The sequence below is a fragment of the Melospiza melodia genome, chromosome 3, assembly GCF_035770615.1.
Source record: "Melospiza melodia melodia isolate bMelMel2 chromosome 3, bMelMel2.pri, whole genome shotgun sequence".
In the NCBI taxonomy this organism is placed as follows: domain Eukaryota; kingdom Metazoa; phylum Chordata; class Aves; order Passeriformes; family Passerellidae; genus Melospiza; species Melospiza melodia.
In genome coordinates this window covers 63,861,667-63,887,101 of record NC_086196.1, presented here as the reverse complement: position 1 = coordinate 63,887,101, position 25,435 = coordinate 63,861,667, and the positions used below count along the sequence as shown (strand labels likewise).

The following is a 25,435-nucleotide window of genomic DNA, read 5'->3' as shown; positions in this document are numbered from 1 at the left end:
GAGGCTGAAGATTCTCAAGGTTCTAGGTCTGGGCTAACTGCAAAATGTGTCCAATCTCCCCAGATAGGACTGGTGTCATGTCTGAGCCCCCTACATGCACAGCTAATTGTGCCTTATGCATCCCAAAATTTCCAAGTGTGATGCATCTCCGGGTTGCTCAATTACCTTGGAATACTTCAAAAAAAGGAACATTTACTGTATATTTTTGCCTTTATAATGCAAGTTATGCTAATTCCCAGTGGTGCAACTTGTGTTGGTAGCACTGGTGTCCTTCCCCATCCCACAAAACAGCCTTGAACAGAGCTTCTCTAGGTGTGACTTTTCATCTCTCTCCGTCCTGCTTGTATGCTGTAAATTATGTGTGTGTGACAGTGGGAACAGCTTAAAGGGAATAGTCACGGTGAGGATGTTGAAAATGTGTTTGTAGCTATGTTTTACTGCTGCTAATAGTGGAGAGGGAGGAAATAATGCAGTAGGACAAATTGAAATTGCTGCTTATGTTATGGATACACTGCTTGAGACCAGTGTTGTACAAATAACCTTTTTTCCAATTGTGTTCAGGAACATTAGTGGTCTGAAACAACAGAAATACGAGTGCTGAAAAAATGTTGGTGTTAATAGCTTAGAATTTTTTGCATTCTCAATGCAAAATGAAATGTCTCTCTGTGTACATATCAATAGGTAAAATTCCTCATCCCACAGAATGGGGGTGTTCTTCATTGCAGTAACTCTGCAACTGTTTTGCCCCTGTACTTGCCAGTGACTGTCAGGATTTCTCACTGACAGATTAATACTTACAAAAACTAAACGAAGGCAAAGAAAATAAAAAGTTTGATGATGATCTGAGGGACAGCAGCCTGCCTTCTATGAGAGGCAGGCCCGGCCACAGAGACATGCCAGTTTCCTGAGTGGGTTTCAGGAAATAGTGATTCATATTCCCTTCTCTGAGCTCTGTATGGACACTTGAGCCTTACTTAGGACAGTGATTTACCTTATTGTGTTAGACACAATCCATATTCTTGCTACTGTTCAGTCAGTTTTTTTATGAGGTTTGTGCCTTTTGGTTTTGGGGTTTGTGGGGTTTTTATGTCTCTACTATAATGTGGGCTCTTGATTTATTTCTTTAGAGCAGCTGGAATTAGCAATTGGGAATAGATTCGGTATTAAAGAAATTGTTGAGATAGAAGTAACAATGAATTTGCTAGTGGCAACTTTTATGCTTTTATGGAAGCATAGAGAGTGATAGACTGCAAAGACCTTCTATAGCTTTTAGATTTAAAACCTTGAACAAAATCAGCAGGTTTATGACCTTCTTGGAAAGAATATTCATCATGCCTATGCATATGTTGCATTTAACTGCTGTCTGCTTGGGTAAAGTATGATATATACAATACATGATACTGCAATTTTAGAATGTTGCATCTATGCAGTATGCCCTGTATTCCTGCTTTTGCAGGACTGGGGTGTGTTCTTCATTCTAGTACCAGTATCTGTGGCAAAACGTGATGGACAGTCATAAGTTTTGATTAATTTTGTGTCTGTCCTAATGTATCCACTTAAAAATCATAGCTTGGTACTTGATGGATACTCAAAAAAGCATCAGGCTGTAGCTGACTGTAATGGGAGGTTGTTGATGAGATTACAGAGCATGGGGGTGCTGTCTCAGTAGCTGTTTGCTACAAACAATTGTCATAACAATGTAACTGGTGCAGAAAAAGCTGTTAATGCTATTGTATATATGTGGGAGGATTCGCTTGGCCATAAGGACCATACAGTATATGGCTTTACTTAACTCCTTTTTTTCATTTTAAAGTGGCACTTTTATGTTAAATCCAAACAGAGCTTAAGCATGTATTTATTTTTAAATTTTTTTAAAATTCTGCTAATAAAGATAGACAAGCTATGCCTCTGTACTCTTGGCAGAATTTTTAAAGTAGTTTTCATTCTGTCATGCATTCTGTTTTTCTGAACTATTTTTTTAATCCCGAATTGCATCTTTTGCAGTAGCATGAAAAAGAAAAATGCGTTTGTGGCTGCAGGAGTTGCTGTAAGTTTATTTGTGCAAACACTGGACTGGGTGTGATCTGTCAGCTTGCCTTTAGCTGCAGTCACCATTTAGCTCTTGGTTGAGATTGTGTTAGTTGTCAGTAATTTTGTTTGCAGTCTTGGCTGGAGGTTGTGATGAAGAGTGCTTGGAACTGGGGCATTACACAGATAAAATCATGATGAAACAGCTGCAGCTTAATCACAATGAAGTACGCGTGGGCTTTAAGGGCTGCATATTCTGGAAATTTTTATTATGCTTAATTCCCATGTTTAACCTTTTTACAGAAAAAAATAATCTCGCCACAATTAGAAAGAAATAGGTGTAAGATTATAGTTGTATTGTAAAATAAATCTCATAACCTTCCTGTTTCAAGGAGGGAACATTTTGTTTGCCTTTGCTCAAGGTGAATTTGCTGGCAGTTTTCTTGATTTTTCTGCTGTTTTAGATGTCTAGACTTGAGTGTCTGATGTTGCACCCCTTTTAGCTGAGAAGCCCAGGGCAGTATGTCTGTGCTATCAGATGGTGCTCAGGCTCAGTGGCGTCCAGCACTGCCTCTCCCAGAGGCTGGGTAGTCTCGGTGAGGCCCTCTGTGTTTGGAAACCAGAAGGAATTTTCCCTTTACTCTAGAATTGTAATCTCCCTCTTTGTGCTCAGAAAAGCACAAAGGGCTGGGATTTGGAGGTAAATCTGAGTCTGTGGCATGTGGTATTTTGGGACGTACTCAGAATCTGCTGAACTGATTGTTTCTGTCAAAAGTAATGTTTCTTCCCAATCTAGGCCCAGCAATGTACTGATAGATTAGCAAAATTAAGACATGTTTTATATATTTGAAAAAACCAATTTGTTATTGCATTGCCCAAACCTTTAATTGCTTTAAGATGATGACAGGCAAATCTGATTACTTAGGCAACCTGCTCAAATTAGACAATAAAAGGTCAGTAGCAAAAAAGAACAACAAAAATGAGTGCTATTGTGAAGAAATCTAGTGTAGACGCGGAAGATAAATTATGAAACTTGGAAGCAGTTGTCACAGTTGCAGGCAATTGAAGTAATAAGGTAGATGGTTTAAGGATGGCCTTGAATTTCTAATTAATGAGAAAATAAGGAAGATGGTTTAAGGATGGCCTTGAATTTCTAATTATTGAGGAAATGGGATCTGGTAGGTCTGTTTCATAATGCTCTAATTCTGTGACACAAATCCAGATGAGATATGTGTAGCAGTTCCTTCCTGTAGGTACACCTATCTTCTTGAGTTTCCTTCATGTGGATAGAAAACAGCTCTGTGGAAGCACCTTCGTTACGGTGGGATAAACTTTTTTAAAAAAAATCTTGAGATGATTTTAAACAAAATGCAATGAGTGGTGGGTGTAGCTTCCTATGGAGGAGTCAGTTTTGTTGTTCTCTCCTGGTTTCTGATGGCTCTCTTGTGTGTGCGCAGGCGAACCGGGACGCAGTGATCAGCCGCGCCCCAGAGCAGCAGGATGACCGAGCCGTCAGCCTCCGGGACGCCTCTGCAGTCTACGACCTCCTCAGCATCACACTGGGCAGAAGAGGGCAGTATGTGATGCTGTCTGAGGTACCTCCCTCGGCCTCTGCCCCTCCAAACACGCTGGCAAAGCCCCTCTTCATGGTGGCTTGTCAGGGAAGTTGAAAATGGAGCGTGCTGTCAGCAGAAACAGCTGCAGAGCTGTGGCTGCACAGGCTAGAAAGGCACACAGAATTGTTGGAGACATTAACATAATTTATGTGTAGGCACTTGAAAAAAGTGGCTGCCTTTTGAAGCAATGGTGTACACTAGCAAGTCCCATTAGCTGAGAAGTGTAAATGTGTCTTGGTTTGGAAAGACAGGAGGCTGCTAAGGAAGGCAGGAACCTCCCCTGAAATGGAGAATGTAAACCCTCCCCACCCCTCTGAATTGCTATAAATTTTAAGTTAAGGGGCTCTCAGGCAAAAAATATGGGAGCAGGAAATAACAGTTCTTTAATAGGGAAGAAAATAAAAGGATGAAATAAACAATGCGGTACACTAGAACAACCCTGACAGAGTCAGAACCCAACCTGACACCCTGTGGGTCAGGGTGCTGGTAGCAGTCCAATTGGAATTGTGGCTGCAGTCCTCCTGAGTGTCAGCTGTGGCTCTGTTGAAGCAGGGGGTCATGTAGAAGGTCGTGTTCTTTCTCCAAAGATCCAGTGGAAGAAGAGGCAGCTGCTGTTCCTTTGGGGAATCCAATGGAGAAGCCGTGCTGGTGTTCCAGAACCTCCGGATTATATCTGGGTGGCAGTGCTTGGCTCCTCCCTCTGGGCAGAGCATGTCACAATGGGGTGCTGTAGTTCTTATCAGTCATGCAGTGACTTCAATAGTCTGTTATCAGCAGATGTCCCCTCCCCAGGGAGGAGTGACTGTGATCACTCAGAGAGAGAGAGATAAGGCAAACTGCCCACTTGACACAAGACAACTGCCATACAGATGGGAATAGAATACGTCTTGCCTTGCAACCTGGAACAAAACGGTGTCATTAAAAAAAAAAATCACCTGGGTCTCCAGGGCCACAACAGATTGTTTCCTGACCCAAGCAGCAGTCTTGACAAAAGGTGTAAGGAAGAAAATAAATAAAGTCTGATATTCCTTTCATAATTTCTTTCTCAGTGCTTGGAGAGAGCCATGAAGTTTGCATTTGATGAATTTCACCTCTGGTACCAGCTTGCCCTGTCCATGGTAGCTTGTGGAAAGGTAAGGTTCAAACCAAAGGGCTCAGAAAGGGCACATTTTCTCTGGAAGAGTGGATCTGGATTACTTGTTTGAATGTGTAGTGTCATGTGTGGGAGTAGGTGCCAGCAGGCAGGTCTGTGAAAGGACAAGTGCTCTCCTTTTAGTGTCTGATTGCACTTTGTGATGAGGGGTGTGCACTTGGTATTGAGTACTGTTCTTTCTGTGTAGTGTTTTTTTCTCATTACCGAGGAGAAAAATGGATTTTGTGCATAGCTGTGGGTTGAAAAGCATTATACAGCTGTCCATTGTCTGCAGGTTCAACATAAATGGGCTTAGTATAAGAAAGGACTGATGCCTAAAACTGCTATCAGTTCTCTCTGTGTCTCTGGGCACTTGACTTCAGCTGTGGTTTCTCCATCTGTTAAAGGAAATTTAAATGTTTTTTCGTAGAGAACTTGTAAGGTTTAATATTTTTGAAGTGCTTGGTGTAAAATGTGGTCTAGAAAAAGAAAATGTGAATGTTGGCATGTCCATGTGTTTCAGCATAAGTGTTTTTTTAAAATTAGTGTGGTATTTGTGAAAGTCACAGTAAACCACTGAGATGGCTGAAATGTGGTTGTGAGAAGTAGGCAAAGGTAACAGGAGCTGTTCTTTATTAGTCTTAAAAGAGTAATGTACCATGTAGATGGTACAAAATGTAGCCAGTTCATTCTGGAGTCTCCACCTACATGTTTGGGAGGTATGAGCAAATTGATGCTATGCAAAAGTGGACCACCTAATATGGTCCTATATTCTGTGCCCATGGAGTGTACAGGAATCCATGTGGACCTGAGTGGAGACCACCAACTAGCACTCACTTGCCAAATTCCAGCTACTACTGGTCTTTTATGGCTATAGGCTGAGCTGGAAACAGTGGCCTTGGCATGGAAATAAGAGATGAACCTATGCTTTTGCAAAGAAATTGTCTTGTGATGTCTAAGTGGTTGCAAAGCTTGGAAGTGGTCTGAAGGAATACCTTCACTTTTGTGAGCATAGGTAAAGCCTTATCTTGGAAGACTGTCTGTTGTTAAGCATTCTATTTCCAAAAAATGGTAGAAGAAGGAGAGAAAGTCTAATAAAGAGCATCAGATGTGACTAAGGGTATAGTAAGCTGTACTATGAAAAGACTGAAATGATTTTTTCACCTTAAAGGGGAGGAAAAAAAGTCTGAGAGAAGTCTGCAAGAGGTTTTAAAAGGAGGGATTAATCTTGTCTGTGGTGGTTAGGACAAGATGTGATGGCATCTAATTGCAACAACACAAGTTCATGTTTCTTATTAAGAGGCAAAAAAATAAGGATAGAAGAACACTGGAAAAAGAGTGCCCCGTGAGATTGTGTGGAGCCCAAATGACTGCGGAGCTGTGGAACACCATAGGCAAAGCTGTAGTGACCCCTCTGTGAGGCACCAGGGGTGTCTTCTGTGGGACCTTGCAAACTCTGATTCTGTTCTGGGACTCCATCATTGTCTCCTTTTAAATATAACAGATCTGGCTGATTTATGAGATACCAAAGCTTTGGCAATTCATATTAGATCAGCAGGGAGCTGAACAGAGATCTTGAGTCAGAAGGAGCCTCAGAGATTGCTACGGAGGTTTAGTACAAGCATTTCAAAATCCAATTCCAAGCTTAAAAACCGTGGCTAGACTCAGTCATGTGTAAGGAAACCTGAATGTGCTGGTGGAATACTTTAACAATGAGCTTGGTGCCATGGTGCTAATACCTTGCACTGACCTATGTCAAGTGGGGGCTTACATGTCATGTCCAGCTCACCTTGGAATTCAGCTGGAGTTAGGACAGTCCTGCCCTCTGTGTCTGTGCAAATCCTGCAGCTACCTGAACCCTGCAGCTACTGAGGACAGCAATGATACATAGGCCATGACAGAAAGGCTCAGAATCTTACCATGAACATGGGGTTTGTCTGGGAGTTCTGTAGGCTTTACAGGTTGTGTGACCTGGTTCTCAACAGCAGACAATGCTATAGCTCTAGTAATCTGCTGGAGAGCAAATGAAGATCTTTAACTGTTGATGTTTGAGTGAGTGTATGCAGAGAATAATTGTGCTTCAGTCTTAGGTTAGCATAGGTTAGGAGAAGTGGGACCTGATCTTTAGCTTCTAACAACTTGAATGGCAGTTCCATTCTTGTCCATTCTGTGTTTGTATATCTCTTCACCTTCCCTACCTGTTAAAGAATGTTTGTTACTTAGATATTTGTGTTGCTCTTTATGTTTTTTATCTCTGTAGCTGTCCTATCTTTTCAGATTTTCAAGTACATCATGTCTTTTTACCTGTACTTTAAATATTTACAAGGTAAAATGTCCTGGTCTTGCTTATTGATGTAAAAGTGCTAAATGTTCTGAGCCTTATATGGGTCAGAGGGAATTCCCTTACCCAACAATCCCATCTGTGCAGTATTTCACTTCTAATCCCAAAGTATTCCCTGAGGATTCCTGTCATATACTCTGCAATGCGTCATCTTGCTAATGGGAGATGTGGCATTCATTTTATATTGCTTTGCAGCTTGATAGCAGGACAGAGTTCATTTACAAGCAAGTGCTCCAGTGTAGCAGAAAGAGCTGATGAGAAAACAGTATGGTCAGTCTAGACTGCAAAATGCAGAGTACACTTGAGCTTTTATAGGTGAAGATCTATTTTCACCTGTCTCAGTCACAGCCAATTCATGATCTCATTTCTTGGTAATGAAACCTCACATCCTGCAGCATTACTTGTTCTGCAGTACAGCAAATTGCACTCATAAATCCTAGGCATGACAGGAACAGTTTTATCAACCTGTAAATACTGGAAACTTTAGTTTCTCTTTTTTTTAAACATGTTTTTAGGATTTTCAGTTCTGACCTTCTTAAAAGTGCCATAAAATCCTATCTCACCCTCTATTCTATACTGAATTTAACTAGAGATATGTTTCATTTGTATATTCAGACTATGTCAATTAAGTAAAATTTCAGTGTAGTTTCTTCTTCTGCCAGATGAGAAATTGCCAAATGGTGATTGTCATTTTTCACAAGTGATCAGTCTGAATGTCAGGCCAGCCACCTTGGCTCATTACCACACGTAGGCTTGAGTTTACACATTATTCTGAAAAGCATGTGTCTTAACAAAAATAGGCACATCACTTCAGTGAGTTCCTACAGGCCTTGGGGCTTCCTAAAACGGTAAATGAAAAAACTCAGGGAAGCATAACCTTTCTGTCTGTCTTTTATCCACTTAAGTGGTGGAAATAATGGAGTGGCAGCAATTTCACTTTCCTGTGTTTCTCAGAAACTTGCACCCTAAGAGAGATGGTGTGCTCTGGTTGTTTTTTAACCCATTTTTAGGAATGCCTTTTATATTGAGCTCTATTCACTGAACAAGAGGGGCATGTACATCTAAATGACAAAAATCCACCATTACATTTGAAATACTTTTGTAGACAAATTTAGATGGGAAAGGAAAGGAAGCACTGGGAAAACATAGACAATGGCAAGGACATGGTGGGAGATGTCCTATGTCACCAAGTGCAGTTCTGAATAGGCCAAAGATGTTTAGATCATTCTAATGCAGTAGCCCTGTTCCTGTGGTGCTGAATGCTGAATTCTTCACAGATGCTTTGAGTTCCTTCTGCTGGTAATAACCTCAGCTGTGTGGCAGTATCAGCTGGAGGCTGAGTGGGCATTGCAGCTCCCTGCCTCGGCTGCCGTGCGTGGCCAGGCGGGAGGCTGAGTGGCAAGTGGTGTAATAGCTGGGTGCCATCTGGCAGGGTCCTCAGGCACTGAGACAAGCCACTGTCCTGCTGCCAGAGTCAAACCAGTGCAGACAGTTGCATCTGCTCGTCTCAAGATTTTGAAAAAGTGACCAGTATTGAGCAACATGGGGGAAGGAAGGACCAAACTTGTTTTTACAGAGTGGAAAAGACTTGGTAGCGTTCACAGCAGAGAAGATAGGGAGCTGCTTGGGGTAGATTTGTTCTCTGCTGCTGCTTTCCATCTCTACAGTTTTCTCTGGAGGTTACCAGCACACAGCCCTCCTGCAGACTAGGATAGCTCTACTGGCATTTCTGAACTTGGAGGCAGAATTGTCATAGTGTCTAGATGATGTATTACAAGCACAAGGGATGTGTAATAGGGTCCTTGTGCACTCACAAGCATTTCCTTGGCCTTGGACCAGTTGGATCAGTTACATGCTCCATTTTCAGGTCCCTTTCCACACCTACTACCCTCACACAGGGCAGAGCCTGGGTGTCCCAAAGTGTTGCTGGAGCTCCCTGGGATAGAGAAAAAGTGCATAGTGAGTAGGCTCTAGCTTAAGTTTATGGTACTTAAGAAAGTCTCCTAGATCTGCATTGTGAGTGTTAAAATACATGCCTTGGACAGCATGTTGCAGCATTGATGCCTGTCTTCTGCCTACCATACAAGGAGCAAGATTTGTGTTTAGTGATACCAACTTGCCATTTTCCTAATGGTAATGAGGGAGGGATTCTTCAAGGATAGCAGTGAAATTATTCTGTGAACACAACTGAGTCTGTGTAGTCTAAAAGTGCTGGGTGCCCTAGTTGAGCCGTTCAACTCTCATGAGTCTTAATCTTTAAGGTACAGTAGATGTTTATTGTTGTTAGTGGATGCAATGCATGGGAACATTTTCACAGTCATGTTCAATGTCTCTGCCTGAAAAAACCCCACAACACAACTTGGTTGGTGAATGAAGAACTTTAGGATGTGTGTTTCTGGAGAGGAGGAGTGAGCAGTAATATAGCCTTAGGCCAGCTGATGGAAGGCTGGAGTATCTGCTAGGAGAGGATAGTTGCGCTCACCCCTCAGCTGTGTGCTCACTGAGAGGCTGAGGTACCTCAAGAGTGAGTAAAGGAAGAGCTTGGGAACAACAGAGGGGTCTGTGGGGAAAAGCCTCTGTGAGAGCTCTGGGGAGCTGGAGGCAAGTACCTGGAGGCAAGGACTGTGCTCAGCAGGCCTTGTGCTGGGTTGCTCATGGGGGTTATGTTTCCTCTGGTGCCTGCCACACAGCTCTCCAGCCCTGCAGAACATGGCCAGCTCAGTGCTTGCCTTGAAGACAACAATTGTGTGACCTCAGAGACTGCTGCATTGTTGCTGACCCTCCCCAGCCCCCTCAAGCCCGTACTGAGGGCAGCTCAGGAGCAATGGTCAGCACTGCCCTGTAGGTAGGTAGACCTGGCAGTAGGGGATGCTCCAAGCATGATACCTTGCAAAATGAGGCAGCTAAAGCTGCTTTCAGCTACACAAAATGCTTCTTTCTGCTTTTAGCCATTATGTTTGTTCTTCTTTAAGGCAACAGGGAAAAAAAAATCATGCATGTCTACCTGAATGGTTTTCCTAATCATGTAATGCTTCAGGAGGTGTCTGGTGTTATACAAAGTAATTGAATCCTTTTTGGCATCTGTCATTCAGCTGTGTTTCTGAGGGACTCCAGCTCTTCCCAGAGCCAGTCTTGCAGTGTCACTGTCCTCCCTGTGGCTGCTCAGCAATTGGAGATACTGCAGTCCTGCCCAAAGCTTGTGCTGGCAGCATTTTTAAGGTTTTGAAACTAGTCTTACACAGACGTGAACTCTGATTTTGGAGCCCTTAACAAGTTGCTGATACACACTGGTCATAGCCAAATAATGACAAGCTAATGCCTGAGCTGCTCCTATCTGTGCTGCACCCAAAAAAAGGAATCCTTCACCTTATTTAAGCAGTGCAGCAAAAGCAGATGTCTCTAAGTGCTTCAAGGAGCTTCAAGTTTGACTCAGCCATGCCTGTATTGCCAACACACAGCTTTCCAGAAGGTTAGAAGGAAAGTTAAAAATATATTTAATACATAATTCTGCAGCAACAGCAGACAAATTTTATGATTTAGACTCTTCCTTCTGTTGGTATCCTTGCAAAAGCTTAGGCTGGTTGCTAGGCAACTGACATTAAAAAAAAAATGTACATTTCTCTTTGTATTGCAGGCAGGAACCTTGGGAGCAGCAGAGGCCTCGGATGGCTCCTTAAATAGCATTGCTGGGGAATGAAAGTTAAAATATTGAACATTCATTGGTTAAAGATCCTGTTACAAAGGTCAGCTATCTTGGGGATATTCAATAGTTTGGTTTCTTGTGGTGCAAAGGAAAGATTAGAAGGGAGTTTGTCTGTGTGCTGTAGATAGTACAAAAATGGAAATTTCCTAAGATTCCTGGCTGTTGAGCAGAATACCTAGGTGGGCTCTATAATTGCCTTCAGGCTTAACTCTCTTTTCTTGACAGAAAGTGTGAAGTGAGGTGTTTGTCACATTAGCAAGTACAAATGTGTGCTTATAGATCTTAGAATGTAAGAGGTGCTTTTAAGAGGGAGTATTTGAAGCTGCTTAACTCCAGTGCTCTAATTTGATAAACACAAAGCAAAAGAAAATGGATGGAATCAGTTCCTGTGTTAAGAGAAGTAAATGTCTTAGGGGAATAATGTTCATGCTGAGATTCACAGAAATCTCTAAATTCAGTGAAAGCTAACAGCAAAACTACTGGTTGCAGAGTTCTTAATTGCTTGCTCATTCTCTCATCTTTCTATGTCAGTTCAAGGTCATTTATATCTAAATGGCTGTGAATCCCAGGACACAGGGAATAATAATTCTTGCACTGGGATGAAATATTTCCTCCACTTCCCCACAATCCCTTTGAAATAGTGCAGTTTTTAGACAGGATGATGCAAGAAATGCAGCAGCACTAGTTGTAGAAATTCATTTGTATACTAAACTGCCAAGTAAATTGGGAAGGAGGCTGTCTACCAACACACCATCTTGAGGAACATTTTTCCTTCTGGATGAAAAGTAGCAAAGAAGCAAAAAACTAGGGAGGTTTATGGAACCTGTGCAAGAGAAGAGCAACTGTTCATGGCACGTCACAAGTCTGTCAGACATTATTTACTGTCTGGAAATTAATCTTCCTTTAACTTATATCTGTGTTTTCTTTATCTTCTAAATATAAAATGGCTCTTTTATTTCCTTCTCTGATTGCTTTGGTATGGTGAGAGAGCAAAGGAGGGGAAAGAATGGGAATTGTGTTGGAGTAATCCAGAAAAACCATTTGGGCAGCATCTATGGGTTTACCATAACTGATGGCAAATTCTCTTGAGCCATTTGGAAAAGGAAGAAAGCAGATTAACTGTAGGATGCTCTTGGTTCCCTTCTGCCAATGTGCAAACATCTTTGAGGAGTATGCCTCCATGCTTCATTATTGAATTAGTAAATAGGGAGTAGGAGTTGTGTTCTGTGTTTGGATAGTTATTTTTCTTTACATTTTATTCACTTACAGAATTCAAAACCATGGCTACTATAATTATGCAGGAGGATGTGTCCTCTCCATCCTTCCCCAATAGCTTCCTTGTGATTCCTTGCTCTAGATGAGAGGCCAAATGAGACCTAGCTTTCTGAAGTCCTAGGGAACTGATTCTAGTGCAGTCATTATAAGCCAGCAATTAGCAAGTTAAATAGAAACACCATAAATCCTGGCTTGAATCATTGTGTGAGCCGCTCTGAAGCTCAGAATCACGAGTGGGAAGCATGTGCTCACTTGGAATTCAATTTCTGCTCTTCTCAAAACATGCCTCACCAATAAATCAAATTATTATTGCCTTGCAGTGAATCTCACAAACAATGCACTTGGCTGCCTGGTCCACCCACACTAAGTGAAAGAATATGTACATTTTAATTACCAGATTATTTCAATGTTGCACAAACACTGTTTCATACTAAATATTTTTACAAACCAATGATATTCAATAATGAATGCTTGATATTTTTTCCCTGGCTATTAATGTCTGTAATTAGTATCTTTAGGAAACCTTGGTATTACATGTCATGCCAGTCTCCTCTAAGTAAGGTCACTGTGGGAGTGGGATATTATTTCTCCTGTCATTCCTTGACTCATGTTTTCATCATCTGTATAAAATATCTGCTGAGTAAAATTTTCAAGGTGAAATTATATAATATCTCTTGAATTTTTAAAATGCAGCTGGGGAGAAAGGCTTCATGTCACCCTGTTTCCAAAACCACTTCTGCTCCATATGTTTAGCTGCAAATTTTATAAACTTCTTTAAAATGACATAACTTTGTAAATGTTTTAGGAGCAGTGCAGAAGCTGTGCCTCTTGCTCTGTAAATCCATGTTCAGAAGCTCTCAAGTGCATATGTAATGAAGTGACTCGACACCTGAGGTGTTTGTGTGTAGGCACAAGGTGGGACCTTCTCCTGTGCAGCACTCTGTAGTCACTGCTTTGCAGTGGCCTCCTGAGCTGGCCTGGGGCAGGACAGACATGGCAGGGCTCTGTGATGTGAGGTGTTGGAGGCTGTGGTGTTGGCTTGTCCTGCAGACAGAGAGGGAGCAGAGTTCAAGAGGAACTGGCAAGGAATGGCTTGTGTCACTTCTCTTCTGGTGTAGGTCCTGCAGCTGTGGCCCAAATTAGGACAGGCCTGTCACTGCTTTGGCTTGTGCTAGTGCTGATTGTGCTGATCACAGGAGAGCAGCCACCAGCTCCCAGGTGCCTCCTGCTTTCCCTGCAGCTGCAGTGCTGGAGGGGAGCTGAGAAATAACCTCTGGGTTGAGCTTGTGTCTGTTTTTGCAAGCATTGGCTCTGGACAGTGTATGGCCTTTTACATATCTGGCCTTTGCAGTTCACTTTTGCATGGTGAGATGACAAGGGTTGGTGGGGTTCAGCTGCAGATATACTGGCTGTCACAGTGCATATTGTCCTGCTGTCACATTTATTTATTTTCTGGATACACCTGTGGATCTGGAATACAGGTAGGAGGGTAAGAAGATATCATCTGGCCTAGGTACCTTACGGGATTATGCTTGGATTTCCAGCACATCCATCATGCTGCGGGGAATACCAGCTGCTTTCAGTGCATTTTGTGTGAGAGGGGAATAAGATGCCACTAAAACCTGGGACACCACTTGTTCTGAACAAACAGGTGTCAGGGAGGTTCATTCTGAGGGATGCTAGTCACCTCATGGCAACAGAGCACAGCAGTGTGTGTTTTCCTGTACCTCAGGGTTGAATTACACATCTTTGTTTCTCAGAGGGATGAAGTAATGGTTCAAGCTCTAGGACAAAGTTTATTGATTTCCATCCTTGGTCTGAGACAAGCTTCCTTATGGCTTTAGGCAAAGTGTGCATTTTGAATTTTAAATTAGCAAAGTGCTTCCTCACTTTTACTGATCCTGCCTGATGCTCTACACAAGTGTGAGCAACCTGAAGAATACAGGGTGTGCTGCTGCTCTTGTTCAGACCACAAGGTTGGTACCCAAGCTTTTCAAGCAGGAGGATTTGCGCCCTGCTGCATTGGTTATGAAACCCCACTTTGCTTTAAGGTGGGCATGGCTGGTGTACATCTGGTTTTCCATTTTTCCAGGTTCCCTTCCAAGCAAATTCCTAATCAAGCTTTTTAATTCAGTAGCAAGAAGTGGACCTTCAATCTGTGGAGGAAGAAGCTGGCAGGTGCAGCCCACTTTGATGTGGTGGCAAGGGGGAAAGTGCTGATGGACAGTGGGAATGTGAAGCTGTGGTGTTGCTGCAGGGGATTGCAGCAGTCACCAGAGTATGTGTAGATCAGAGTTCTGGTAGGGAGAGCCCCTGGGAGTCAGGAGGAGACACCCAGGACCTGATAGGAATAGCAGATTGTTGGGCTTTGCAAGCTTCTGTTGCCACTCTTCTGTAATATTGAAAGGCCATGGTTATTTAACATTCTTCTGAGCAGGAACATTGTGTCTTGGGACTGTGTGGAAGACTTTGGGAGGAAACAGGCATGCAAGGAGAAATTCCAAGATACCCCTTGAGCTTAAGTGTGAGAAAATTTGGATTAGGGTCAGTAGTGGGGAAGGTTTAAACTGTGGTTTGGGTGAAATGGGCTTGGAGTCTCTGGTAGGGCAACTGCTGTCACCTTCTTACTGTCTGCAGTGGCCTTCTCATCACTGCCTCAGACCAGAGCTTTCTTCACTCCCCTTTAAAGCATCTGAAATGTGGCAGCCATGAATGTATGCTGTAAAACACAATGTTTGCAGAGCACATCAGAGCCAAAGGGCTGTGCAAGTGTTAATCTTGGAAAACATCCTCATTAATGGTAACCTAACACCAGAAAGACAGCAAGAGCTTTATGGGCTTTCTTTCTAACATGTGCTTGGGCCACCCAGTGTACAGTGTATTGATCTGCATCCACCCTTTGTATGGTGGGGTCCCAGTTGCTTTCTTGTATGTTCTGGAACTGGAGAAGACACAAAACAACCTACTGAGCAGATTGCTTCAGCTGAACAAACCTCTCTTGAGTGAAGTCGGCCTAAAATATGAATGTACTGGAGGATAAGCTCTTTATGATCTCTTCTGGCTTACTGGAAGATGATTATATGCAAGGAAAGCTACAGCAGAATTCTTGTGTATTGGGAGAGCAGAGTTAAAATAACCAGTGCATTGATAGCTAAGAAAACTGTGTCTTGTGAAGTGCACAGACAGGGCTGCCTGTTAGGCGTGTTTCCTCTGAGCGTGGGAAGAGTGTGTTTGTGTGCGTGTGTGTACGCACGGCTGCATATGGAGGTGGCAATAAAGTTGCTGACTTGTTGCTGACATGGGATTCTTTTCTCCACAGCATTTCTTTGTACATGTCACTGCAATGTTCTGCATGGACTCTCAACAGCATTGTCTAATCAGCCTTTTTTATTTCCTCCTCCTCTCTCCCACTCCCCCAGTCGGCATATGCCGTGTCAGTGCTCAGAGAGTGTGCTAAACTGCGACCTACAGATCCCACCGTGCCTCTGCTGGCTGCCAAGGTCTGCATTGGGTCACTGCACTGGGTAAGCAAGCTGATGCAATTCCTATTATGTAACGGATTAGGTGCTGCAGTGACAGTGCCACAGTCTAGTTGCAATGGGGAGAAAGGGAATCCCTGCTAAAATCATACACACATGTGTGCCCTTTATAAAAAATGAAAATCCCTGCAAGAAATTTTGTAGTGAGTCATTTAAAGGTATTTTGCTGGCACATTGAAGAAAGGAGGAGGGGGGAAAGTCATAACAGCCATTCTGAGGACTGCTGCTTCAACTGAGTGTCACATCGAATCAGCCACTCTTGTAGCCCCTGCAGGACACAAGTTAATAGTTATAAGTGGACTGTTGGATAGTTCGGGTCTGCTGGACAACTCAGTCCTTTGTTCTTGAAGTTGCTGTGTCAATGTTTTGTGTTCTGGATGTGTTAATGTACGCCCCAGAAGCGGAGTGGGAGTGGAAGTTGTGTGCCCATGAAATTCTGATTATCCAAAGGAACAGAAACATCTGTCACTCTTTCTCTATTTGGTTTAATTAACTGAATGGCAGCCTGCTGTTCTCACCTGTCCTCACCACGAGGTGTCCCTGCAGTCAGTGAAGGATTACAGTTGCTGAACAGAAGTAAAACAAGATGCAAGAAAACATGAAAGAAAATGCCAGAATAATCTGCACAGATCTTTGAGAAAAGTTGTAGAAGCCAATTTGCTTCTATTCCAATTTGCTTTTGTTTTGTTCCCTTACCCCACCTGCCCACCTTCTACATCCCTGTCTGATGAAAGCTGCTGTTCAGCTAAACTTGAGGTGTATCAGTTTACACCACTGTCAGGGAGGGTGTCTGGTTGTGTATGTTCTTGAATGAACTACACTGTTCAAACTATAGTGGTTAAGCTTATATGTGAGTCAGCAAAAGCTGGGCAGCATCTTTTTCTAGGAAAAATCTTCAAGTCTGAGGACCTTAAGGGAATCCTTGCTGAACTACCCAACCTACTTCTGCTCTACATTTGGAGCAATTTAACTCTCTTCTATCTGCAGCTCAGTCTCTAAATTTTGAAGGCTGAAAGTCATTCAGTGATATATAAAAAGATTCACAGTGAATGTTATTTTTTAAAATAAAGTAAAGAAGGGAAAAATGAGCTGGTTTTGATTATTTCAAAGCAAGAGGTTTTTTTTCTTCTATGTACTGCCTTTTTATTGTGTGAAATGCTTTTCAGTGTTATTCAAACAGACCCTGGCTCACAACTGGGGGTATTATGAAATAAAATCATGATTTCACAAGAGGGCAATTTTAATGCAGTTATCTAGAGCACAGCCTTATGATCTAAAACCAAATTAAAAATATTCCCTCTCCCATTCTTTTCAGTCAGTGGCCTATGCTTTACCCTCATAGCAAACTTGATGATGGTATAGAAGGGTTTTAATTAAGGGGAGTCTGAGGGAAATCAGATCATCTTTTAAAAGAACTGAAATGATAGGTTCCCACATCTCTTAGTCAAAGGGGTGCTTTTGATATTACTGCCAGACTCCTGTGCCTAATAAAGACCTTCCTGCTTAGCAGAGCTGTTTTTCTAAATGTCATCCTTACAGTAATTATTTGCATTTAAATTACATGGCAATCAAATCAGAATTGAATAATTTAAACTGGAAGTTAACAAGCTGATCAATGCCAGTATAAATAGAAAGGAAGATAGACATGGGACAGGAACAGTCTAATGGACAAATATTAGCAGTTACAAATATTCAAATACATCTTCCTTTTCAGAATATATAAAATATTATTAATTTTTCAATTAGGAAATATATCTGTGTACTTGATTTCTGGCTAGGCAGGAAAAGGGTGAAATCAGATCACCATTTATCCAAATGAAGCAGCTAATTTATATCCTGCATCTGTCTACTGTGTGGTGCAGTACTGTAGCCAGTTTGTTTATAGCCCATGGCCAAGCAGTACTGTAGTCTTCTTTCAGCTACTAGCAATAAAAAACCAGCCCAAAATACAACATTTATGCAGATGGATAATTACAGAATGTCATGAGAAGCACAGAACAGTTTCTTTCATGATTAATCTAGTGATCACTTAAGTCATTTTGCTGGCTTTGTACATGGTGTCTCAGCACACTTTAAGAGCAAGGAAAACAGAAAATTAATTGAAATATACTATAATGATTTACAACATTGAGGATGCTCTGATCACATCTATGAAATAATCTCTCATTGCAGAACAAATCAAAGTGAAAACGTGGATGCATTCATACAGTGCCATGCAAATCAATATGTAGCAGAGCCTGATGCAGAAAAGAGCTGAGCCTTCCCCAGCTTCTGTTGTGGCAGTATGACTAGATCATTAACTGATGCAAGTTGGCAGTACTCTGCTGGCATGTTAGGGGTACCCTGCTGGCTTACATCAGATGATCTACCCCATCAACTGCTAGCTTCTAGGATTGGGCCTGCAGTAAACAACTGAGTGGCATAAGCACTGTTTTGGCTCCCTTTTTCAGAATTAGAGGTAATAAAAAAAAATCCACTGTAAACAATAAATCAATACTTCATTAATTCTAAAGCTTGAGCCAGTAGACTTGGAGGACCAGAAAAGCTTCAAAATGAATGTACATATGTAAACCACATTTGTATGGTCAGGATGCAGTCAAACCTGTCCAGCAAAGTTGGAACCTCTGTACTGTATCTGAACTATTACACAGGTGTTTTAAATGCTTTTGTAGTAGGCTCAGAATTACTTTTGAGGTAACATGCTGCTAAACCTTCCAGCTTGCTGGGGTTTCAGCACAGCAGTTGGCTGCACTTGCACATGGATGATTCTATCAAGCAAACACAAAGCCCATTTGTGTTTAGCCAGCTGTCTTTTAACTTTCCAGAATGCACTGTGAAGTCTTTGACTATTGTAGGTCAGAGTATTGTTTTAAATTTCCGTAGAAGAGTTGAGGTAGCTTGCACTGGAACATGTCCATCCTGAGGTTGCTTTGCCTTGCTCCACTATAAATTCAGAGTTCTGCTCACTAAAAGGCTTGCTGCAATTTCCTCTTTCACTCAGCCTTCCCTGGCATAGTCTCAGCTGAATGCTCACTTGCCTATTTTGGCAATGACTTTGAGTTGCAGTATGAGTTGTTGTTTTTAATATTTTCATAGTACAGTTCTGTTAATTTCACTACTAATCTAGGTTCTCCAGGATGCTGTTATGGCAGGTATTGTGAAAATACTAAAAATGGAACTTCTTCCTACAGACAAGCATTAAATACTGAATTTCTCCATTTTTGGGAGCCATGTTTGAGGTGTTCAGGATTACCCTGATGCTTTCTTTTGCCTTTTACTCAGTTGATATCAATGGAGGCATGTTGAATATATTGTAAACACACATAGAGCGAAATGGACTGTAGTCCTAGGATAGGCTTGACTCTTCTAGAACTCTACTGTGACAAGAATCAGGAAGACATGAGGCCATGTCTATCATTTTAATTGCTCCACAGTTGATATAATAGCAATAGTGGTGGTGTGCTAAGCTTGTGTAGCGTCAAATGATGCCTGTATTATCAGCTAATAGAAGCTTTTTCAAAGGACTTTGTTCCATGGCAAAAGCTGCACAGGATGGTGCTGTATCTCATATTTCCCTTGTTTCTTTGAACTAGTATGCACAGCCAAGTGCTCTACTGCAGCACTTTGCTGGGAAGGCAGAGATCATGCCATCAGTCAGGGAAAGGGAGAAGTGGTGGTGTTGGGCCAGGGCAGGCTGTGCATGGAGTTATAAAAACTGAGTGCGACATGCCATGAGGTCGGGATGTCATGGTGTTTGTGTGTCAGGGGCGTTGGCAGGATGCAGATTTAGAGCTGCATACTCCTGAGGTGACAGCTTACCATTCATTACTTTCACAGGGCACTTCATCAGAGGGTGCTTCTCTCCCCTTCTGTCTGTTGTTGACCCTGCCACTGTAGATAATAAATGCTATGCATGTGCTGGTACCCAGTCACTTAGGAGCCCCGGAGTCACCTGGAAATGCTTAGGTCATAGTGCAGTATGAATAATATTAAAAGATGAAATCTAGTCCCATTACGGAGTTACTCTGCCTGCTGACAGACATCTGAGAGGATCAGCATCACCAGAGTGAGAGGCTGCTGAGAAAGCAGGGAAGGGCAAGGAGCTGCTAGGTATTTCTTCTGTCTTTTAGAAGACATTCTTGTTTACATCACCACTGCTGTTCTGGGGCAATCCCGTGGGTTTTAGACATTAAAAATGACCAATAATTTTGTCTTCAATACATTGCCTTTGTAAACAAACCACTTTAGCTACAGTGGAGGAAAGGCCTGAGTATTCCTAAGTGCTGGGGGCTGAGTTTACACAGACTAAATTGGTGGGCTTAACAATGGTGACGCAGAGAGCAAATGCTGACTAGACCAGCAATAGAAAGCACAGGATTTTTTTTCTGACATACATAACGTGATTGGCTTTGTGTGCTGTAAACAGCTGTGGGACAAAACCTTTTCATTAGACTATGCCTTATGGACCACTTTCTTCCTATGCATTTTTCTTCTTATCTTTCTCATTTCACTCTATTTATATTCTTCTCTTTGAATTAGTCTCTATAGCTACAACCCAGTGTAATTAAAATGCTAAGAGGTCAATTTAACTAGTTAACATCATGTGTAATTTTGTATACATACCCATTCTGTAGGATTTTGATCTTTTAAGTGCTTGGGTATTGTTCAGTGTCATGGGTGTCCAAATTCACCTGCTTCATTAACCTTGTCTGCTGTCCTAAGTCCAGTGTCATTTGATGCATTCCCTACCTCCTCCTTAGTGTGCTCCTCTTTTTTTGGCACATTAAAATGCTGTTTTCATCCTGCTGTACGTCACTGATTTGTTTGTCCTTAGTTACTCTAAATGTATGCTGGTGAGAAGTGCAATTTCTACTTAGTCCTGCAAGCTGTTGATTCAGTGGGGTAGGGCTTGAGCTTTTCTAAAAACAATCTGGGTGGCAGTTGGACACCAGCTGGGTGGCATTAGGCCAGGGGACAGCACCTGCTGTTCTCCACTCCCTTGTCAGTATGCCTCCAGGCTTGGCTTGAGCACACACCAAAACCTGTGGCCAAATAACAGTGGTGGCTGGAACAGCCACTCTCGGTACCAGGGGAAACATCCCTCGGGGTAGCACAGCTAGCAACTGTTCTTTTTCTTTCAAATATGAAAGAGGAAGTGAAAGGGGAAAAAAGGCCCAACCGGCCCCAGAGCATTACCATCTCGTTGGTGTCAGTTCACAGTTTGGCAGCCTGTCTCTTTCCAGGTGCCAGGTGTTTGCTTTCTGGTGTGATAGAGGGGTTGCTTAGCTAATGGTTCCAGGTGCCTCCTGACACTTTATATAGCTGGAGTTTAAAATGCAGAAAGTTCTTCTTAGGCTGTTTTTCCCCCATGTTGTCTTTCTTGCATGCAAGTTTTGGAGGCAGGGAGCTTCTCCCTGCAGCCTGGAATGCTGCCTTGCTCTCCACTAGCTTTTCGGTGCAAAGTATGTAGAAAAATGTTAGAACAGTAAGGACCAGATTGGAGGGAGGGCTTTGAGACTTCGTTTTTTGTTGCTTCTAAGAGAATAACATGGTAGGCCTTCCCTCCTCCCCTTCTCATCTCCACAGTGCAGACTGAAGGCACCCCATATCTGTAAGGACCCCCCAGATACAGCTTTAGTGGCAGATAACAGCTCAGGCTCACTACTGGTCCCTCATTGGGTGCATGGAGAGGGAGATTTTATCCAGACTGCAGTCTGGTGGTCCTTGCAGTTTAGTTGGTTACCCCAAATGTGTCCCAAGGGGGTTGTTCCTGTTTCAGGTAGTACTTGCCAGATTCACTGTTGACTAGGCCATCTGCAAGACTGATGCCCTGGAGAGTTGAAACATCACAGTGGGTGATGTGAGTGAAAGGTTTGGCTTTTCACACTTGCCCAGAATGACTGAAGAGTAGGAGAATGGGAGAAGAGGGGCAGATGGCTCCCACAGCAGGGCTGGCAGGGAGAAGTGTCTGAGTGCTGTAAGAAGGAAAAGTAAATGTTCTCATAAACAGAACCAGCTGTGCTGGAGTTTGTTGAGGCCACTTATTTTCAAAGCAGACTTCAGCTGACCCAGGTTTGCATTCATAAGAATCTTTGTGGCTGGTCAAAGTGCCATTAGGGTTTAGTATGAATAAATGTTCACAAGAATGTGCTAGAAGTGCTGTTTCAGCCACTCTGAAAAGTTATGGTTTTAATTATTCATTCATTAGATTAATCTGATACTGACAGGTGGTCCTGGCTAACTGGCAGGCGGGAAGGCTGAATGGTGCACTACTGATTTGTGCAGTATAGGTATTTCCAGTCAGAAACTGGAATTACCATCAGGTGATCATTCAGAGAAACAATGGAACAAAATCTCTCCAATTTTACATGTCCTCATTTCAGCTTCAAACTTTTCATTCATTTTTTCCATGCACTCTCCCCCTTCTCTTGTTCACTAGTCATTTCAATACCTTGTAGAGCTCTTTTCTTTGTCTAATGGACACTTCTTGGATGAAAGTGTGTGTGGGGAGAAGAGGAAAAACAATAAAGAAAGAGAGTGAGAATATAGCTGTTTATGGTGGCAAAGAGGTGCATAATGAATTTTCAAGCTGCAGAGATTTCATGTCTTATGTAAAAGTTTCTGAGAGATGAAGAATTCAGTTATAATATAGGAGGGGCTTTTGTTGTTCATTTGTGGGTTTTGTTTTTGGGGTTTTTTCTATGTGGCAAGTTTTCATTGTCCTAGGCTCTGGTCCAGGACACATTTCAGTATGTGGCTGGAAAGCTGCTGGGGCTACTGACAGGTTAAGAAATCTGAAACAAATCTCAGTCTTCCTGATGTGATCAGAGTTTAAGGGTTCTACCTCAACATTGCTGAAGTAGGTGGGACTATTTCCAGTTGTTTTGGTAAGCTTTGGATTACACCCTCAAAGACAGGCCTTGCAGTTTACTTGGTGAGTCCCAGTATTCCTCAAGAGGTGTTCCTGTGTCAGTTAGTGCCTTCCACAGTCACAGCTGATGGGGCAATGAGGAGCACTAATGCTTTCAGGAAAGGGTTTGATGGTAACATAGGTGTTGGTTGTTGGACTGACTGATCTGAGGTTTCAGAAATTAGGGAATAATTGTTCTACATCTAGTTTGAATCCTGTGGCCTCAGGGAATTGCACCAGTGGGAAGAAATTCAAGCAGTGGAGATTTGCTTCTTCACTTGCAGTTTTCAGCCTTTGTTCAGCTTTATGTTAAAAGTGATTTTCTCCTAATGTTTGCTATCATCTAATAAATCCAGGTGGTTTGTTTATGAAGCCATTAGTTAATGTTGTCACCTGAATGTTTTCAAGTGATGGGATTAGGAGGCTCATTGACAGGATGCTACATCAAGTCAAGTAGATTTTGTTCATAGGTAGTGTATTAACAGATCACTGCAGAAGGCAAATTTCTTGTCTGATGGTGCATTTTAATTCCAGGTTGTTATGAGTGAGCTGTTTTAGATGTTAAAGAGCCATGAGGTGCTGAAGTCTGACAATGCTGAGTATAGAGAGGGCACACATCCACAGTACTTGCGTCTAAACTAGGTGGATTTCCAACACAAAAAGTACTTTCTCAAAATTAAACAACCCCATCCCATAAAGTCAGTTGTGATGTAATTAAAGTTTCCAAAGGGAGGATTTGTCAGATAGTGTAATGGTGTCTGCTTCGTGATTAGGGATGACTCTGATTATGGGAGACAGGATCTGCATACTGTCTTGTACAGAAATGAGATCTTCCTGTAGGCTCTATCTTTCAGGCATTACTTACAAGTTTTGCCGGTGTCTCTCCAACCTACACCTTTCAATGTATATACAGTGTACAGGTCTTTGTCTTTTCTACTCAAAATGGGTGAGTGATATTAATAAGAGTTTAAAGTTAGAAATAAGAAACACTCCATTCTATAATAATATTTAACTTCTTTTTATTTAAAATTGCCAGTAACTCGGATTTTACAGATGCTGATAGATATGTGTTGAAAGGAAGGCTGTGGAGAGCAGTCTGTGATGTAGTGGAAGAGACCAGCTTACATATTCCATCACTTTGGAGGCTGATCCTGAGAGATTGTGACTGCTCTCTCCTCCAATCTCTATCTATAATATAAAATGCATTTTCAAGGAAATTGTGTCTTTGCAAAGGATGCAGAAAGCAGTTAGTGCAGCCAGAGCTGCCAAGGTAGTGTGTTAGTTCAGATCAAAATTTGTTCTGAAATTTCTGCGTCCTTTTGGCAACAGAATTTCAAGCAGCAGCTGAGAGCTTTCAGTGAAGTTAGTGGTTTCTTGTTTTATTCTAATGTTTGAAAAGACAGTAACATTTGCTAAGGTTTAAAAAAATCAGACAGCAAAACTGAATGGTTTTCTTTTGAAGGAAGAAACCTGTTAGACCTTTCAATGCCCTACTAGGATATCATATATGTAGTCCAGCTGATCCAGTGTTTGCATTTTAGGCTGCATGATTGAAGTGTGCCTGAGGGAAGCTATAAAAAAAGATCATGTCCTTGATTAATCTTAAACATCTGGAAAGAGTTTGGGGTGCAAACCCCAAACTTTTCTTAAAACTGTGCGTGTGCACCAAGGTCTGCTCATCTGACCTTCTACATTCTCCTTTTTATGAGTGTTCACTGGGATCACTGAAAGCCCTTGTGTGAATGACTCTCAGATCACTTGCAGGTAAGGCTAATGGTGAATTTTATTGGAACAAATATAGAGGAAATGCCCGTAAGTCTCAACCTACCTCTTTTGCAGCTGGAAGAAGCAGAACACTTTGCTAAAATGGTGATAGACCTGGGGGAGGATGCTGGAGAGTCCCTGGCAAAGGGTTACCTGGCACTGGGCCTGACATACAGCCTTCAAGCTACTGATGGTGAGTTACTTCTTTGTCAAGTGTGTTACATGGAGAGCATTTGTTCCAAGTCTTCCGTGCAAGCAATTGGAATTTATTGGAAAATCTGCTTTCAGTGCTGACTAGACATTGAAAAGCAATCAGATCACAAGATAAATGGGAATTGTTCACATGCTCAGAGAGCTTCTTCTGTGGTAATTAAAATGAAGTTATTAGGTAAAGGGAGATATGCAGGTCATTACTTAGGGGGTGATTATCTGAGTGTAGCTGACAATGCTTGGTGTGTTTTACTTGAGTATTTGTAATACATTTTTTTCACTTAATTTACACAACCAAAAGTCAATTTTTCCATCTGTTTTCATATTTTTGTCACCCACTCATAAATCATAAAGAAATACAATCCAAGAACTGGAGTCAGAAATGCCTCACTTCAGTTCCTGGCATGATACTGATTCCCCACAGAGATTCAACCTCTCTGTGATGGAGTTTCTTTTACTTAGAAGTAAACAAGATAAAAATATCTACCTCGCTGATACATGTGGATGTTGACTAGAAACAGACCACTGAATGTAAGAAGTATTTTAACTCTGCTTACTTGGATCTTGAATGAGTGGACAAGGGGCTTCTGCAGATTTGGTGCTTTGTAGGGCTTGAAGTGTTTGGGAGAGTTCTAGCTCTGACCTTCATCAAGCTCACAGGTGGGAACAGTCTTTGTTTATTCTGTGACTTCTAACATGGGTAGAATATATGTTCTAACACATTTTCTTTGAATAATGGCTGAGCTGGTTTGTTTCCTAATGATTTTGGCAGTCGTGCCCTCGTGCAAGCAATGGCTTTTCTCTCATAGAGGTTCCACAGAAACAAACCAACTATTTCAAAGTTGATTCAGCAAAGAAGCCTAAATCAAAGCTAAAATTACTCTATCATGCTATCATGAAATATGCAGGCCTTGCAA

General features: G+C 42.0%; 1 protein-coding gene across 3 annotated transcripts in view; it reads left to right on the top strand.

The window, feature by feature from the left end:
- TTC7A (tetratricopeptide repeat domain 7A) overlaps positions 1 to 25,435 on the top strand; it is a 168,262-nt gene that overhangs the window by 39,613 nt on the left and 103,214 nt on the right. For all 3 annotated transcript variants that reach the window (XR_010027142.1, XM_063152044.1, XM_063152045.1), the window contains 4 exons: positions 3,486 to 3,623; positions 4,694 to 4,777; positions 15,515 to 15,619; positions 24,384 to 24,501. Coding sequence is in view for 2 of the 3 variants with exons in the window: in XM_063152044.1 (XP_063008114.1) it covers positions 3,486 to 3,623; positions 4,694 to 4,777; positions 15,515 to 15,619; positions 24,384 to 24,501 (445 nt within the window). In the remaining variant the exon portion in view is untranslated. The remainder of the gene's footprint in view (positions 1 to 3,485; positions 3,624 to 4,693; positions 4,778 to 15,514; positions 15,620 to 24,383; positions 24,502 to 25,435) is intronic.